Source organism: Pistacia vera, unplaced genomic scaffold (genome assembly GCF_008641045.1).
Source record: "Pistacia vera cultivar Batoury unplaced genomic scaffold, PisVer_v2 Contig297, whole genome shotgun sequence".
Classification (NCBI taxonomy): Eukaryota; Viridiplantae; Streptophyta; class Magnoliopsida; order Sapindales; family Anacardiaceae; genus Pistacia; species Pistacia vera.
Genome location: NW_022196109.1, coordinates 197,251 through 216,418, shown reverse-complemented (window position 1 = coordinate 216,418; position 19,168 = coordinate 197,251). Strand labels below are relative to the sequence as shown.

General features: G+C 37.3%; 1 protein-coding gene across 1 annotated transcript; it reads right to left on the bottom strand.

Annotated features, from left to right (window-relative positions):
• Positions 1-3,003: 3,003 nt before the first annotated feature.
• Positions 3,004-7,466, bottom strand: LOC116135233. The gene is made up of 6 exons (XM_031420929.1): positions 7,072-7,466; positions 6,618-6,948; positions 5,935-6,549; positions 4,946-5,715; positions 3,529-4,684; positions 3,004-3,018 (listed from the first exon to the last, which is right to left on the bottom strand). Exons 1-6 carry the CDS (start codon positions 7,464-7,466, stop codon positions 3,004-3,006), a joined length of 3,282 nt encoding a protein of 1,093 aa, XP_031276789.1.
• Positions 7,467-19,168: the final 11,702 nt, after the last annotated feature.

Sequence of the window (19,168 nt, the reverse complement as noted above, 5' to 3'; positions counted from 1 at the left end):
CTGATCCCAGTGTAGGATCGAACTCACGTTGTCCACACGAAAACAGTACAATAGAGACCAGAGATTGGTTTTGCTAGATCCAATCCTTAGCTTTAAGGATTCAAGGTTTGGAAGGATGAAGTGAAGAAGAAAGGAAGAGAGAAAAAAAATTCTCTCATAGTTTTTCATTCCGCGACTCAAAATGAGACTTGTACTTTTGCTATATGTCCTTGTTTAATTATTTAGTTAAATATTAATATTTATATTAATATTAATATTAATATTAACTTCAATAATTAAATTCGTAATTTTGCTAGATAACTCCAATAATTAAATTGGACACAAGCAACAACCTCAATAAATTTAATTACATAGCAAAATTACCAATATGCCCTTTCGTCCAAAAGACAAATATACCCTTCCATAGTTAGCCACCCTTAAACTGTCTCCTTAGTGTGTGACCCCTAGGCTATACCAGCAGTAAGTAGTATCGCGATTGACATCAATCAATCGTCTCACTATGCACAAACCAAAATTGGCCCCTAGTAAGGCATCATGGCCACCTGATAGATTCGGATTTAGCGAAATAACTACTTGTCGATGATATGGTTACCATGCAATCAAATTCTTTCATCATTTGTTACCTCATCGAGACTGAGGTATAGAAATAGTGTCAACCTCAGTTATCCTCGATATATTTGTATTCAATTACTAAACCAATGACCGGAATAATAAATTAGATTGAGCAACAACTCAATCACACTGTGATCATAGATTTACTGTCATTGTCATTAACTAAATTGCGCCGTGAGATAACTTCTCCCGTACCCGGGAGTGATGAATCCTCTATCGATCCACCATAGTCTTGATATACTCCTTGATACAGCCAATCACTACCGTATTGACAGCTCTAAATAGAACTACGTTGGGCTAGTGTCAAACTACACCAATCGATACACAAAACACTCCGGTGATCTCAAGTCTAAGGATCACATGCACCACCATTTGTTAGAGGATTTGTTACATAGACACTGCGGTTACCATTTATATGAAATCCTCTGGTATGGTGAACTTGTGATAGAATAGGAACAAGTTGTTTTGCTAGGAAAGTATTGAGGATGTTCGAATTAGAACCCTAAGGAAATTGAGTCCTTAAAACCCTAATCTTGAGATGTCACAAAGGTTGATCACTCCCTTTGATAAGTCGAGATTCAAGCATTCAATCTGTTAGAGTAGATGCCCTAGAGCCAATCAATTATTGTAGAATTGACTCTTTGTAATAATGTTCATTAATCAATAAAAAGGCATTTTATTCTATATCGCGTAAATCATTATTATTACAATATGTATTGATATATGTCCTTAGAATGGTAGAACCGTGAGGAGGGTATCAAATGTTTCAAATCTTGATAGTGAGAACCCTATGAGCACATATGGTGGCCATTCTAGAAACGTCCGTAGCCTCAGTATTATTCTGAAGTAAGGGCACAGATAATACGGTAAGGCTATCATAGTGTTGAACGACCCTGTCGAAAGGCAGTGACTGATCTCACTTGTCAAGGTTGTTTGGTGACAACCTGGTGCAACACATGGGTGCTTGCTGTAGGCAATTACACCGCAGCAAGTTCACTAGACTGACCCACCCGAGGATTCCATATGGATGATAACCCTAGTGTCTATGGAACAAATCCTCTAACGAATGGTGGTGCATGTGATCCTTAGACTTGATATCACCAGAGCGTCTTGTGCACCGATTGGTGCAGTTTGACATTAGCCTAACGCAGTTCTTTTCAGAGCTGTCAATACGGTGGTGATTGGCTGCATCGAGGAGTGTATCAAGACTATGGTGGATAGACAGAGGATTCATCACTCCTCGGTACGGGAGAAGTTATCTCACGGCGCAATTCAGTATATGACAATGACACTAAAACTGTGGCCACAGTGGGATTGAGTTGTTGCTCTATCCGGATTATGATACAGGTCATTGGTCCAGAAACTGAATACATAATATCGAGAGTAACTGAAGGTTGACACTATTTCTATGTCTTCGTCTCGTCGAGATAACGTATGATGACAGGATCGAATTGCATGGTAACCATATTGTTGACAGGTAGCTATTTTGCTAAATCCGAATCTATCGGGTGGCCATGATGCCTTGCTAGGGGCCAATCTTGGTCTATGTATTAGTGAGACGATTAATTGGTGTTAATTGCAATACTACACACTACTGGTATGATGAGGAGCTTATGAGTCACACACATAGAAGATAATTTAAGACTCAAGAAGGAAGGGAGTTTTCGTCTTTTTAAGGTGAAAGGGTATTTTGGTAATTTTATAGTATAATTAAATTTGCTGAGGTCGTAGGCTTTATTTAATTTATTAAAAAAATTAAATAAGTGAAATTATGTTTAAATATGTGTTTGCATATATTTAATTAAATCATCATTATTGTTAAATGTTAATATATAGATTAAATATATATTAATTGATTTTTAATTGAGACAATGATGAATTAAAATAAATATCTAATTGGGAGTGTTTGGAAATATGGGGTGTTTGGGTTGGAGCCCAAGCCTATTCTATATGGGAATAGGGTAATTAAAATGTTACTATAAAAGAAATGTTTTAACTGTAAAAAGTTGAGAAATTCTTTTAACTCATTTCATTGTAAAAGAGAAAACACACAGCCCTTTTTGCTCTCTCCCACGCCAAACTTGGTTTTGATTGAAAATCAAAGTACTCTTCATTTCTTCTTGTTTCTTAAGGCTAAAGAGGGATCTAGCAAATCCCTCATTAGTTCCTTGCGATTGTCTTCATGTAGACTACGTTGGTTCAATCTTACACTTGGGTCGGTAGCATAATACATTTAGAGACAACTTGGAGGAGCCTCCAAACGTGCGTATGATTTCTTAAACTCTAGATTAATTTTCTGCAGATTCTTATTTGGTATAAATTGTAAAATTGTACCCTGATCTTGGTTCTATGGAATGATCCTTGTTATTATTGTTTTTGTTTTCCGTTGCCTTAATGAATCGTTTCCTAACACAATCAAGAACACAAGAAGGCAAAGCAAATAGCTTTCTGAAATAAACTTCAATTGATAATAATCTGTCCCCAAAAAATAAGATGGCTGCTCCTTTTTATAAGCAATAAACCCTAAAAGAAAACCCTAGCTAATTGAAAAACGGGTTGGGCCTAAGTACAACCGAATTGGGCCTAAATAAACCTTAAATAAATAAAAGACTAAAGAATCTAATGATAATTAAAACATAAAAAAAACCCAAGATTAAATAAATGAAAATTAATTCATAAATTAATCCTTGCATCCAATTTGATCTTCTGAATCTACCCCTTGCATAAAAAGATAATAGGCCATCCTTGGTGAAGCTTTGAAATCTTCGAATTTAGTGAGTCTTCTAGTATAACCTCTTTATATTACACTTCTATGATCAAGCCTTGGAAAGCCTCTTTCATCTTCTTTGTCTTTGCCCTAGTCATTGGACCACCAATTCCTTGCAAAGGATCTTGAGAATATTTGGGAACATTAACTTGGTCAGCACCTCGATCTCCATTATTCCCCTCCTCTTTGAAAGGATTCGTCCTTGAATCTCCTACATCAAACAAAGATAAATCAGCAACATTAAAAGTTGCACTAACATTACCATAGTCGCTTGGCAAATCTAGCTTGTAGGCATTATCATTGATTCTCTCCAAGACTTGAAAAGGTCCATCTCCTCGAGGCTGCAATTTTGATTTCCTTTGTGTGGGAAACCTCTCCTTACGCATGTACACCCAAACCCAATCTCCAGGTTGGAAGACAACCTTCAAACGCCCCTTATTGGCTTGCTTAGCATATTGCTCATTCTTCGTTTTACTGTTGGCCCGAACTCTGGCATGTAAATCCTTCACAAAATCTGCCTTTTTCTTACCATCAAGATTAGCATGCTCATTGGTAGGCAAAGGTAAAATATCCAAAGGTGTTGAAGGATTAAAGCCATAAACAATTTTTAAAGGAGAAAATGAAGAAGTAGAATGAACAGTCCTATTATATGCAAACTCAATATGTGGCAAACACTTCTCCCACTGCCTTAAGTTCTTTTGAATGATAACACGCAACAAAATAGTGAGTGTCCTATTAACTACTTCAGTTTGACCATCCGTTTGAGGATGTGCAACAGTAGAAAATAACAGTTTGGTTCCTAATTTATTCCATAAAGTGCGCCAACCATCTCTATCACTAACAATTGTTGTAGCCAACCTATGCAAACGAACCACTTCTTTAAAGAACAAATCAACAATATGTGTTGCGTTGTTTGTTTTAGAATATGTAATAAAATGAGCCATTTTACTAAACCTATCAACAAAAACAAATATGCTATCCTTACCACTTTGAGTCCTTGGTAATCCTAAAACAAAATCCATCGATATATCAATCCAAGGTTGATTAGGTACAGGTAAAGGGGTATACAAGCCATGCGGTCTAACTTTAGATTTTGCTTGACTATATGTAATGCACTTATCACAAACAGATTGTACATCATGCTTCATCTTAGGCCAATAAAAATGCTCACGTAATATATCTAAAGTCTTTAGAACACCAAAGTGACCCATCAAACCTCCCCCATGACTTTCCCTAACAAGTAACTCATGAACAGAACAAATAGGCACACATACTTTATCTTTCTTGAATAGAAATCCTTCATGCCTATAAAAATCACCAAACGCACAATTATCACATGCATTCCATACTTGGCTGAAATCAGAATCATTGGCATACAAATCCTTAAGCAATTCAAAACCAAGTAATTTAGTTTGTAATGGAGTAAGTAATATGTACCTCTTAGACAATGCATCAGCCACAACATTTTCCTTCCCATGCTTGTATTTGATTACATAAGGAAACGTTTCTATGAACTCCAACCACTTAGCATATCTTTTATTAAGCTTACCTTAGGGCTTCAAGAACTTCAAGCTCTCATGATCGGAATGAATGATGAATTCCCTTGGCCACAAGTAATGCTGCCATGTTTGAAGAGTTCTCACTAATGCATAAAGCTCCTTGTCGTAAGTAGGATAATTCAACGCTGCCCCACTTAGCTTTTCACTAAAATAAGCAATTGGTTTAGAATCCTGCATCAAAACAGCTCCTATTCCAATCTCGGATGCATCACATTCTATCTTAAAAGCTTTATCAAAGTTAGGAAAACACAACAAAGGTGCATTAGTTAGCTTATCTTTCAATGTTTTGAAAGCCCGGTTATGTACATCATCCCACTTAAAAATAACATTCTTTTTAACAAGTTCATTCAAAGGTGCAGCAATAGAACTAAAATCTTTAACAAACCTTCGATAAAAACTTGCTAAACCATGGAAACTTCTCACCTCGTTCGCATTCTTAGGTGTAGGCCAGTCCCTTATTGCCCTTACCTTTTCTTTATCAACACTAATACTAGTTATCTTATTAATAGCTCGGCAATCCACACACATGCGCCATGTTCCATCTTTCTTTGGGATTAAGAGGACAGGAACAGAATATGGGCTGAGACTCTCCCTTACAAATCCCTTTTGCAACAGCTCATCCACTTGCCTTTGTATCTCCTTCATTTCCTCGGGATTAGCTCTATAAGCAGGTCGATTTGGTATGGCAGAACCAAGTATGAAGTCTATTTGATGCTCAATTCCTCTTAGATGAGGTAATCCATGGGGAATCTCCTCAGGAAATAGGTCCTCAAATTCCTGCAATAAAGACATGACAACACTAGGCAAAGATGAGTTAAGGTCGTTAGTAGAAAAATAAACATCCTAGTACATAAGTACAAGTACTTGTTGCCTCGCCATCATTACACTCTTAACCTCATGTTTTTCAGCAAGTACACTCATTCTTTTATTTTTCTCTCCATGTTGCTCACTTTTCTCTCCTTTTTGCTCACTTTTCTCTCCATTTTTCCTCTCGACCTCACTTGTTCTCTTTCTATTTTCCTCTTGCTCACACTGTTGTTTCTCTCTCATTTTGCACTCCCTTGCTATTCTAATCTGGTCCTCATAAGCTTGCAAAGGTTTGAGAGGGGCTAATACAACTTTTCGGTTGTTCATTACAAAAGAATAACGATTTTTGTACCCATCATGCGACACCCTCCTATCAAATTGCCACAGTCGGCCAAGCAATATATGACCAGCATACATCGGTGCCACATCATGAAGAACCTCATCCTCATACTTGGCAATTGAAAAAGGAACCCGAACTTGCTTGTTTACCTTCACTTCTCCACAGTCATTCAACCATTGTAGCTTATACGGTTTGGGATGCTTCTTCCACTTCAAATTCAATTTTTCTACCAATAAAGTACTAGCAGCATTAGTCCAACTCCCACTATCAATAATCAATGTACATACCTTATCTTTTACATGGCATCTTGTGTGAAAAATATGCTCACGTTGCTCCTCATCTCCTTCATCCTTAGGCTGTATACTCAGGGCTCTCCTTGTAACAAGTAAATCACCATGCACAGGTTCTTCCACTTCAACATCAGAACAATCCTCCAATGGTGGCATCTCATTGTCACTTGACACCTAAAACACTTAATATCATGTGACTTAGTAAGAGTTTTAGTTTTGGGTTTATCTTTAGGAACAGCAACCGAATTCTTTGACTTTGCTTCTTCTTTTGTTCTGAAGGCAACTTTGTTGTCCTTCCAATTTGATCTCCACGGAGAGCTAGAGGACAAACCAGATCTGAACCTCTTGGACTTGATTTGCTTCTCCACTTTAACGGCTTTGTGCAGTAGCTCCTCCATCTCTACATAATGTTGCAACTCAACGACGTCAGCAATCTTTTTGTTCAATCCGGCAATGAATCTAGCCATTGTTGCTTCTCTATCTTCCTCTATGTTTGCTCTAATCATGGCGATTTCCATCTCCTTATAATAATCCTCTACACTCATGGAACCTTGAACCAACCCTTGCAACTTCCTATACAAATCTTTATAGTAATGGTTCGGTATAAATCTCTTACGCATCACCAACTTCATCTCTTCCCATAATCGAATAGGTCTCTCACCATTTCTACGCCTATTGATTGCCAATTGATCTCACCATATACCTACATAATCTATAAACTCCATGGCTACTAGCTTTACCTTTTTCTCCTCGGAGGAATTATGACAATCAAATACGTGCTCAACCTTTCTTTCCCACTCCAAGTACAGCTCAGGATCATTCTTTCCTTGAAACGTCAGAATTGCCATCTTTATACTGCCTATATTGTTATCTCCTTTAGAGTCAACCTTCTTGGCCCGTTTATAACTTGTTCTCTCCACTTCGGAATCAGCTTCATCTTCTTCGTCGAACTCATGTCTTCTATGTGATTTAGAAGCGGAAAAGGACTCCAAATCATTCAATCTCGCATTCAGCAATTTAAATTGGTCATTAACAGCCTTGATGCAGAATTTCATGTCAACCTCTTGTGGTTTTCCTCCTTCCTTACTCATGGTTTCAACTTGTAAAATAAAATAAAATAAAAGGTGTTGTTCCTCACACACTCCCTCACGTGTTTGCACTCAAATCAATTTGTTATCACTTGTGTTTCACACTATTTTGGCTTTTTCTTGATGATGATATCTCTTGCCTTTTACCACTCAAAGCCAAGCCAGCCCCCTTTATGTTCTTAACAGAATCAAAGAATTCAACAAATCTTAAGAAGAAATCGGTTAGATGGTGACAATCTCAAAAATCAGAACTTTAAAAACTTAGTTAAGGCAAACAGTGAACAGAAAGAAAGACCCAAGATGACTCTAAAGAACCAAGAAAAACAAGAAAACTCTAAAAGGAGGCAAAAGACATGTGAAAGAAATCACTGGAATTGACGCTAAATGATTAAGAAGGCAAAAGACACAAAACAACCTTGTATATGCTTGAAACAATCACTAGAACAAAAATAAAGAGAAACTAGAACAGAATAAAAAGGAAACTAGAACATAATAAAGGAAACTAATTCAACAAGAATAAGAAACTCAAGCAACAAAAAACAAGAATTGGAAACTTAATGGAACAAAAATAGGATACTTAGCAAAGAGAACAAGAACGGGAAACTTAACAACTCGAAATTGCCACATTGTTCTTTTTTTTTTTTTTTTTTTTTTAAATGCAGCAGAACTATGAAAAGAAGAATTCAATTATTATTATTATTTTTTGAATCAAGAACGCAAACAAAGAGTGTTGGAGATAAATAATCTGTTTCCAGCAACCAAAGCTCTGATACCAAATGATAGAATAAGAACAAGTTGTTTTGCTAGGAACGTGTTGAGGATGATCGAATTAGAACCCTAAGGAAACTAAGTCCTTAAAACCCTAATCTTGAGACACCACAAAGGTTGATCACTCCCTTTGATAAGTCGAGATTTAAGCATTCAATCAAGAACACAAGAAGGCAAAGCAAATAGCTTTCTGAAATAAACTTCAATTGATAATAATCTGTCCCTAAAAAATAAGATGGCTACTCCTTTTTATAAGCAACAAACCCTAAAAGAAAACCCTAGCTAATTGAAAAACGGGTTGGGCCTAAGTACAAGCGAATTGGGCCTAAATGAACCTTAAATAAATAAAAGACTAAAGAATCTAATGATAATTAAAACATAAAAAAAACCCAAGATTAAATAAATGAAAATTAATTCCTAAATTAATCCTTGCATCCAACTTGATCTTCCGAATCTACCCCTTGCATAAAAAGATAATAGGCCATCCTTGGTGAAGCTTTGAAATCTTCAAATTTAGTCTTAGAGTCTTCTAGTACAGCCTCTTTGTATTGCACTTCCATGATCAAGCCTTGCAAAGCCTCTTTCATCCTCTTTGTCTTTGCCCTAGTCATCGGACCGCTAATTCCTTGCAAAGGATCTTGAGAATATTTGGGAACATTAACTTGGTCAGCACCTCGATCTCCATTAACTTGCCTACAGCAAGCACCTATGTGCTGCATTAGGTTGTCGGCAAACAACCTTGACAAGTGAGATCAGTCACTGCCTTTCGACAAGGTAGAAGACTTCTAGACACTACACTAAGAGAATTTGTGGGATGTATTGGTAAACAAAGAGATACAATACTTTTATTTTATCTAATATTCTTTATTATACTTTTTTTTTTTAAATGGGGCTAATGAATAAGAAGATGGGGTCTAAAAATGAATTTGGAGTATGAATTTGACAGAAATTTTTCTTCAACTCAGTATGACAATGGACAAATTATTTTTTTCATTAATGAATGACAATGGCGTCTCAAGTAGAAGAGAAAGAAACTCCATAATTGTCAATAATAAATTTATTAAACAAAGATAAAAAAACGTTGTGTTTGTTTTATTATATTGAGTAATATTTTTGAAAAAGTTGAGTTGGGTAGTTATTGCGATGATAGGATTTGAAAACTAAGAAAAACACCCCGTAGGTTTGTTAATTTAGCTACCCTACAATAAAACATTGAAAATTAACAAAAACACCCCCATCCACCCATTAATGCCGACAGTTGGCCACCACTGCCAGAGGGTGGCCAAAAGTCATCGTAATAGCGCACGACCGGCTGGATCTGGCCAGTCGTGTATGGATCTGACCAAAAAAGGCTACATCTGGTTGTCAACGACGACTATATCTTGGCTGTCGTTGACGACTAGATCTGGCCAAAGATCTGACCTTTTCTAGCCAGATCGGTGCACGACCGACCAAATCCAGTTGGTCGTGTGCCATTACGGTGACTTCCGACCACCCTTCGATAGTGGTGGCCAGCTGCCGGCATTTAATGGGTGGATAAGGGTGTTTTTGTTAAATTTCAATGTTTTATTGTAGGGGGTGTTTAGATAAATTAATAAACCTAGGGGGTTTAAAAATAATTGAATAAAATAGGATTGAATTTTGAGAATATTGAAACAAATATGTATTTTGGGTAGGATAGGAATAAGAAAGGATAAGAATAATAAAACAAACACAGCCATAAATCTCTTACTGTAAAAAAAGAAAATTATAAAAATAATTCTAATCATTGAATGGCTTAACTTTAGATCATTCAAAAGTTAGAAATAGAGGTAAAAAAGCGCAACTGTCCAGTGTTACTGTAGGTCATTTTTGGTGTAGTGTTACTAGACTTTCTGTGTTGTCATTCTTTGATCTTACTAATAGTTTTGGATAAGAGAGCAAAGATTATCTAAGATAAAAAGATTTTAATTTAAAGTCTTAATCGATAAGTCTCAAACAAGATTTTTGAAAGGATTTTTTAATTCATTTTTGTGAGTTATATATTTGTTATGAGTTATTATGATATAAGTGTTATATATAAGTGTTGATATAGAAATATGCACCAACCAAAGAATTTCGATCGACCTTGGTGGGATCGGAATGAATGTGCACATGATTACGGATAATTAACGATTGACAAGTATTGAATGCAATAAAGTAAATGACAATGAGAGTTTTTAAAGTGGTTTGGCGAGGTAAACTCTTAAGTCTATGTCCACTGCTTTTTGTATTTGTTGTAAGAGCTTACAATGAGAATTCTGTAAAAATTTTGTAACCCCTTTTCCATGATTTGAGGGGGAGAATTCTGTGAAAATAAAGGGATTACAATTGATCTAAGCTGCAATTATGATATTCTCACGATTGGGCGCTGTGATTGTGTAGAGATTTTTGTTGATCTAGTCATTTCCGTGATATCTGGGATCTGAAGTTATATGGGAATTAATTAAATGATCATTTAGGTTGTTCGCGACTGGCTTGTGCTGGGTTGAGCTATATGTCGACAAGCTTATGTTGGGTCAGACAACCGGTGGGGTTGGATTGATCCTGAGTCGAGCTACATCCTCGCGGTAGCCCGAGCTTGGTGGAAAAATCACACACAACATCTGCCCCCTAGTGTTCAATGCTCGTTTCGTGCTTCAAAGACTATTACTTGATTTGATACCAAGCTCGCTATTAACAACAGGTCTTTGGATGCAGGTTCGGCTGAGCTCTTAGGGTCGACCTCATGTCTAGGCATGTGCTTCACACTTGTTTGCTTCCTACGATACCTTTGAACTCAGAATATGAAAAGTTAGGGCAAATATGTAATTTCCATGCGGTCATGTCGTATTAAATGTGGCAGCCTTTGTTAGTCACGCTTCGTCGCATGTGGGTGTCTTCAACTGTCCACGTGTGAAGTCAAGATGACGTGCGACAATGGTTATAATTAGTGCAACAGTCTATGTTTCATCGCCCCTCATGGATGGATGACACGTGGCCATGTCTAAGGGCTGAGATTGCTTGACGAATGAGGGTCAAGATTCACTGTAGATTGACGTCTGCGATTAAACCCCGCCCTTTCGTCTTCCATGCAAACCACTATAAAAGGTGGCGAAGTCGTCAGAATGCTCATTCAATCCACAGAAGTTTTTTGATGCCTTTGTTCACTTCATTGCTGCTTTGTCGTCGTCACAGTGCTCTTTCCAGCGAGTTTCTGTACTTCTTTTATTCCGGTAAGGTTCTTTTCCTTTTTTTTTTTTTTTTAGAATGTAATAGAATTCTATCAATGAAAAGAAAAATTTTCAACATGTCCTCATCGAGCTAAGATTGTTATATTTTTGCGGAGTTATTTCATTTGTCCTAGTTGGACTTGTAATAGAAGATCTGAATTCGCTCTAAGTTATGTATAACTCGCTTCTTGAAGAGCTTTTTTGAATGTGTGCGAGGAAATTTTTTGCGACATCCGATATCAGATCAGTTATTCGTTTTGAGTTTTGGTCCAGCTTAAGGCCGATTTCCTTCGACGTGTTTTTTCTCGAATTTTTTCAAGTTTAACTTCATCGATTTAGGATGTTTCATCTTTAAAGAGTTGGATTTTGGCGTGGCTTTTTGAGATAAGCTGCCTTTTTCGGACTCTTATCTCCGAGTTTTCTTTTTGGAATATCATCGCGTAGGTCGCGATGTTTGAAACAATGAATAAATGTTAAACAAACTAAGAACATTAACAAAGAAAAATAATGAATAATACCTCTTTTGTTGATCAAGCTTTTTGGTCGTAAGCGGCCTTACAACGAATAAAAAAAGAAAAATAAGTGGAACCCAAGCTACTTATTGGTAATACCTTCACAAATGCTTGGTGCTCCAGGCTCGAGGTATCGCTTCACTATTGAGGCGTTCCAGGTGAAAAGATCCTGGTGCGAGCTTTTCAGAGATCCTGAAAGGATCTCCCTATTTGGGTCCAAGTGCCCCCAAGTTCGGGTTTTGGGTACACTGGACGACCTATTTGAGAACCAGGTTGCCCACTTCAAAGTCTATGTTTTTTACTTTGGTGTTGAAATATCGTTTGACTCGCTGCTGATATGAGGCGAGCCTTAATTGAGACTTGGCCCGGTGCTCTTCATCAGGCTGGTACATCGGGATTTGGTTATATCCCAAGTACGCATCCATGAAGCTAGTAGTACGTTCCTGGCTGTCGCATCTACTAGGTGGTCAATCCGTGGTAGCGGAAAGCTATCTTTGGGATAGACTTTATTTAGATCCGTGAAGTCGACGCAAGTCCACCATTTGCCATTCGACTTCTTAACTAAGATTGGGTTAGCGAGCTAGTCCAAGTACTAGACTTTCCTGATGAAGTTGATTTTCAAGAGTTTGTTAACTTTATCCTTGAGCGCTTGCGAGCGCTTTGCATCCATAGACCTTCTTTTCTGCCTTATGATGCGTTGATTTTACAACATGCAATGTGTAGCAAGTGCACTAGTCGCACAAAGTAATAAAGTGATGAGTGAGTATTGTTCCCACGAGGATTGGTTGTTAAGCACTAAATTTCCTAACTGTTTTCAAGTTGGAGGAACCGAATTTGTTTGGATTAATGGGAGAGATTAAAACTAAAACTAAAACTAAACTTACTAAGTATTAAAAACTAATTAATGAAGGCAAGATTTAAAGGCAAGAGTAATATCAATTTAAACAAACGGTTAGGGTTTTGACTTCATTCGGACTCTATAGATGAATCTACGGATTATCCTATTTCTACGCTCATATGCACAGATTGTAAATCGAATTCTCTAAAGTTGTCAACATACCTTCTCGGCTATGAATTCCTACTTTCCCTATTAAATTTCCGCACCCACCAAAAGGAAGATTATAGATCCAAGTTCATTAAGCTAATGGAATCCTAGATTGATTTCATTGTTCTCAAATCTATCTCTAGCATTCAATACTACAATGGTGATTACCCAAGAAGCTTAACATGATTCATTTCTTAATCTCATCTATTCATCAAATAAATCATAAAAACGATAACCACACAATCTGTGCAATAGAATATAAGAATACAATAATCAATTGATTAACCCATAGAAATCGTGAGTTACATCAAACCCTAACCCAAAATGGGTTAGTTATAACTAATCACACAACAGCAAGAAAAACATTAAACATAGCAGTCACATATTGCAATAAGAGAAAAGCAAAGATATCTCCCCTAGTTGAGAATCCACAAGGTTGAATCTCAATCTTCTCACTTTCTCACAAAAATATCAAATCTATTCTAAGGAAAATGAAAACTAGCGAACTCAGACTCTCTCCCGACCGCTCTCAAAATGGCAAGGTTTTTCTTTTATACTTCGCCCAAGACCTTAAACTTTCCTAAAATAAACTGTGCGTTTTGGGAAAAACAAAATTTCGCAGACTTCGCCGCGGCGAAGAAGGATTTCGCCGCGGCGATGAACTAAAGCTGAATCTCGTTCTTGGCTTCTTTCGCCACGGCGAAGAATGACCTTCGCCGCAGCGAACCTTCTTGAAAATTCTGCATTTATCAAATTGCCCTCCGCTTGCTTCCTTGCATGACTTTGATCCTCGATGCTTTCCCATTGGAAAGCTTCATAGTGCTTTGACTCCGCTTCAGAACTTTTTCAAAATCTGAGATTCGCTGACTTCTGAGTCCAGAAACTCCAATTCGCTCATATTCGCTCAAAATGTCCGTTTTAGCCTAAAACATAAAATAAATGGAATTAAGTGCAATTCAGCTAAATGAGCTAAGAAGTATCTAAAATCCAGCCAAAAGCAAATAAACATAATCCTCGATTTTGTTAGGAAACGACCCGTTGCGCACGAAAAAACAAAATTACAACCATGGATCGTTCCTTAGAACCCAAAATCAGGGCACAGAAATTTACAGTTTATATTTTATAAGAATCTGCAGAAAAATAAATCCATTTAGATTCATACCCAGTTTGAAGGCTCCACCAATATTGTCTCTGAACGTGTTTGCTACCGATCCAAGTGTAGGATCTAACCATAAGGGTCCACACGAAAATCAACAAGAACCAAGGAGGATTTGCTAGATCCTCCTTGGCCTTAAGAATCAGAAAAAAACAAAAGTGTTTGTTTTTCAATGGAACAGTAAAAGTGGCGTGGGAGAGTTTTGGCTGGAGGTTTTTTTTTTTTTTCTTTTCAAAATTGAAGAATGAATAAAAACACACACCTTTTCCAACTAAAATCTTTTTCCTTTTATAGTCTTATTTTAGTTGCCCTATTCTCATATGGAATGGGCTTGGGCTACAACCCAAACACCCCCAAATTTGCCAAACACTCTCATTAGATATTTTAATTTAATTCATCATTATTTCAATTAAAATCAATTAATATTTAATTAACATTTAACAATAATGATGATTTAATTAAATATGTGCGAACACACATTTAACCGTAATTTCACTTATTAATTTTTTAACAATTAAATAAAGGCTACGACCTCAGCAAATTTAATTGCACTGTGAAATTACCAAAATACCCTTTCGCCTAAAAGACGAAAACGCCATTCTTTCTTCTTGGCTCTTAAATTATCTTCTATGTGTGTGACCCATAGGCTCCTCATCATACCAGTGTATAGTATCGCAATTAACACCAATTAATCGTCTCACTAATACACAGACCAAGATTGGCCCCTAGCAAGGCATCATGGCCACCATAGATTCGATTCAGCAAAGTAGCTACCTGTCAACGATATGGTTACCGTACAATTCGATCCTTTCATCATTCGTTACCTCGACGAGACGAAGGCATAGAATAGTGCCACCTCCGGTTACTCTCATATTATGTATTCAGTTTCTGGATCAATGACCTTTATTATATCCGGATAGAGCAAAAACTCATCCCTGTGGCCACATTTTTAGTGTCATCGCCATATACTGAATTGCGCCGTGATAACTTCTCCCGTGCCCGGGAGTGATGAATCCTCTGTCAATCCACCATAGTCTTGATACACTCCTCGATGCAGCCATCCACCACCGTATTGACAGCTTGAAAAGAACTGCTTAGCTATTGTCAAACTGCACCAATCGGTGCACAAGGCGCTCCGGTGATCTCAAGTCTAAGGATCACATGCACCACCATTCGTTAGAGGATTTGTTCCATAGACACTAGGGTTACCATCCATATGGAATCCTCTGGTGGTCATTCCAGTGAACTTGCTGCAGTATAATCGCCTACAGCAACACCCATGTGTTGCACCAGGTTGTCACACAACAACCTTGATAAGTGAATCAGTCACTGCCTTTCGACAGGTTGTTCAACACTATGATAGCCTTACCGTATTATCTGTGCCCTTACTTCAGAAATACTAGGCTATGGACGTTTCTAGAATGGCCACCATATGTGCTCATAGGGTTCTCACTATCAAGATTTGAAACACTTGATACCCTCGTCACGGTTCTACCATTCTAAGGACATATATTATACATATTGCAATAATAATGATTTACGCGATATAGAATAAAATGCCTTTTATTATTGATTAATGAACATTATTACAAAGAGTCAATTCTACAATATGATTGGCTCTAGGGCATTTACTCTAACGGATTATCAAATACCCCCAAACTAAAGACATGCTCGCCCCGAGATCAGGTACAAAACTCAAAGAAAGAAAACAACAAACAACCAAAAACAAAAAATAACAAAACTGAAAACGAACAAACAAAAATTAGACTCAAACTCAACATAAGAATTGCCTAGATTAACAAGTCTCCAAAAGTTTGTTGGAAAATTATTACTAGAAAATGTTCAACACTCCAAGAAGTCATAAATTGCATCGACTATCTTTCTCTATTGGTCCCCCAAGTAGTGATCCCTACTTTTAGTCCACATTCCGACTTCCCGGATTATTTATTGCAGAAATGCAAAGTTTATCAAATGGCGGCAGACTCCATAAGCCTAAATATCGAACTACTCTTCACTAATGAGATTAGACATGACTAAGATCAAAGGTCTTTACGGCTTGTAACATTAGACTCGGTTAGTGGGCTTCAAAAAAAGGAAAGGATAAACTAAGCAGAGAAACTCGTTTTCCTTTAAGCAAACACTAAGACTTAACTCAATTTCCACTTAAGATGTCAACCATTTTAAAACCCTCAAACATGTGCACTTCTCGTTTTTGCTTCTAAATTGTAATTCTCAGAGATATATATATATTATATAATATATATATATATATATATTATATATCTATAGTTACAATAACAATAATTAAATTGAGGTTAATTACCCCTCTTATTCTTCTTGCCTTTCTCACAACCCCCAAACTATTCTTTTAGTTCATTCACACAACTCTCCAAGCTCTTTGTGTTTGCATTAAGTTTAGAATTCTCTTAAAGGTTGCGGACGTGTTTAGGGAAAAAGGTTTTGGGCATTCATGGTTTTACAAGAAAAATAAGGCAACGATGATTTCATAAGGCTCAAATGGGTCACTAGGGATAAAATTCATGGTCGGTTGGAAAGGCTCAAACGTTCCGAAAATTGCCTAAATCACTTCCTCAATAATGTCTATTCCTAGAATTTCACCTCAAGCACTTCTCAACTAGGTTCTAGAGTCCACTAACATTATCAAGACTTTACTTAACTACATAAAATGAATCTAAGCATGCCGAAATAATGAAAATGGTGGTTGAACCACTCAACAAACCTCACGCAAAATTCAGTCAATCAGCATAAACTTGAAGCAATGCTTAACATTTTTCAACAATAAAATCCCAACAATCCTATTCTCATCATAGATTTATGTAATTCATCATTGGCATACACAACAAAACATGAAAATAAAATAAACATAAATAAAAAAATTTCAAATTTTTCCTACCCCCAAACTAAAGATGACATTGTCCCCAATGTCACATTATGCACACTGTAGGAATAGAAAAATAGAATTTACAAAGGTATGAGATAGTTTCCTGATTAATCCGTGAAGTCGGAGTTCCGCTCAACAGCATGCACACCCGTTCCTTGGCTTTCTCATCAACATAATCTGTAAAACAATTGAAATCTTATGGTGTCCACTGTTAGAAAATTTCACTGACTAATATGAAAATATTACAAGCCTAATCTCATCCTTACAACTACTAGGAAGTTCAAACAAAAATTAAACAATCCCCAAACAAAAAGAAAATTAGTTTAATGTTCAAAATAAAAGAAAGTGACAACTTAAACAAAGAAAAATAAACAAAGTACAAAACAGGTGCTCCAGTTCATTCTTCGGCCTCCTCCTATCCGTCGGTGTCGTCATCTTTTGAGTCGGAGCCCATCCATTCGTTTGAATCCCAGTCTTCCCATTGGAATTCCGAAGTGTCAATGTCGAACTTGGTGCAGCAGCTTTGTTGCAGATTATAAATCATCATGGTTTGCTTTGCTAGCCAACCCTAACGTCGCTCCATCCGTTTTATCTTACCCATCATCTTCTGCAGCAACTCTTTCATTGTGGCTATTGAATCGGATGACGTGGCAGTTGCTGTAGTTCTTCATCTTTTCATGCGGGATTTGGGTCCTTCACTAGGTGGACGCTCAAAATGCTTGTTATAGTAGGCGGTGTCGAGAACTGGGGCAGCATGGATAAGTGGCTCATCATCTGTCTTCTCGACTCTCGCTCGAGTGCACAACTTTGTAATGAGATGTGGGAAAGGGAAACTCCCTTGCCCTGGTTTGGTTGCATGCTGGATATTAGTCAGGATAATGTTTCCCACATCCATTCTCTTCCCTGTGGCAATGGAATAAAGCAATAATGCTTTTGCATAAGTCACTGTACTATAGTGCGTCTCCGACATCATCCTCGCACACACAAAGTACGGCCACAACCTGGCCATCGGTGTGAAATTTTTTCCCTTAATGCTCTTCCTTCCCTTCTTTGAAATCTCCCAAGGGGTATCTGGTTTTGCTATGGCCTTAAGTATCACGTCATCCTCAAACAGTGTCTTCCTAAATTCCTCATATTCATCACGGTCAATTTGAGGCAAGTTATAAAACTCATTGATGACCTTCGCATCAAATGCCATATCAGTACCCCTCACAAACACAAAACTAGGATCACACTCAGGGAGGTTGGCATAAAACTCTCTCACTATCGGCTCTACGGCTGCAAGTGCAGGTTCACTCATAAACAAATTCCAACATCTCCCTCTACTCCACTCAACAACATGGCTCGAGGTCAATCCATATTCAGCAATAAATCCTTTATCTTTCCTTTGGATTGCCCCTTCATATCGTTTTCGAGCCTTGTCATTCACAAATCGATTGTCCACCTTTTTCCCTTTTCCTTTGCCCTTGGATGGTGCTTTGAGCGGCATTTTCCCCAAACTACAATTCTAACTCAACAATTCAACTCTAAGCACCCTACTATCAACCACAATCAATCTTGCAAAAACACCAAAATTCCCAAAAATTGCACCTAGACCCCCAAACTATGATTTTTCCACACTTCACAAAACTCTACCAAAATTGCAAACCCAAACTCCTCAACACCACACAAGTTAAGATCCACACTTCCTCGATCAAAATCAAAGCACAACAACACTATAAATCCACAACTCAATCAACAATCAAAATTTCAGATCTAAAATTCTAAAACTCGAAATTGTGCAATTAAAAGCTTGGAGAACTCGAAATCTTACCAAAACTAAGAAGTATTCACCACCAATTTAGCCAAATTCGGCCTAGATCACAAAAGCCCCAAATTCTTGAATCCCCAAAATTTTCAATTTTTCGTAGAGATTTTTGCTAAAATGAGTTGTTTTGGTGTTTAGAAAGGTTAAGGAGTGAGGAAATGTGATGGGAAATCACTGGAAAAGCTCTGGATCGAAGATGGAAAAAGTTGGCTCTTAGATGTGTTTGAAGTGTTTTGCGAAAAATAAAGAGTCGCGGTCTCTATTTATAAAAAACAGGTTTCGCCA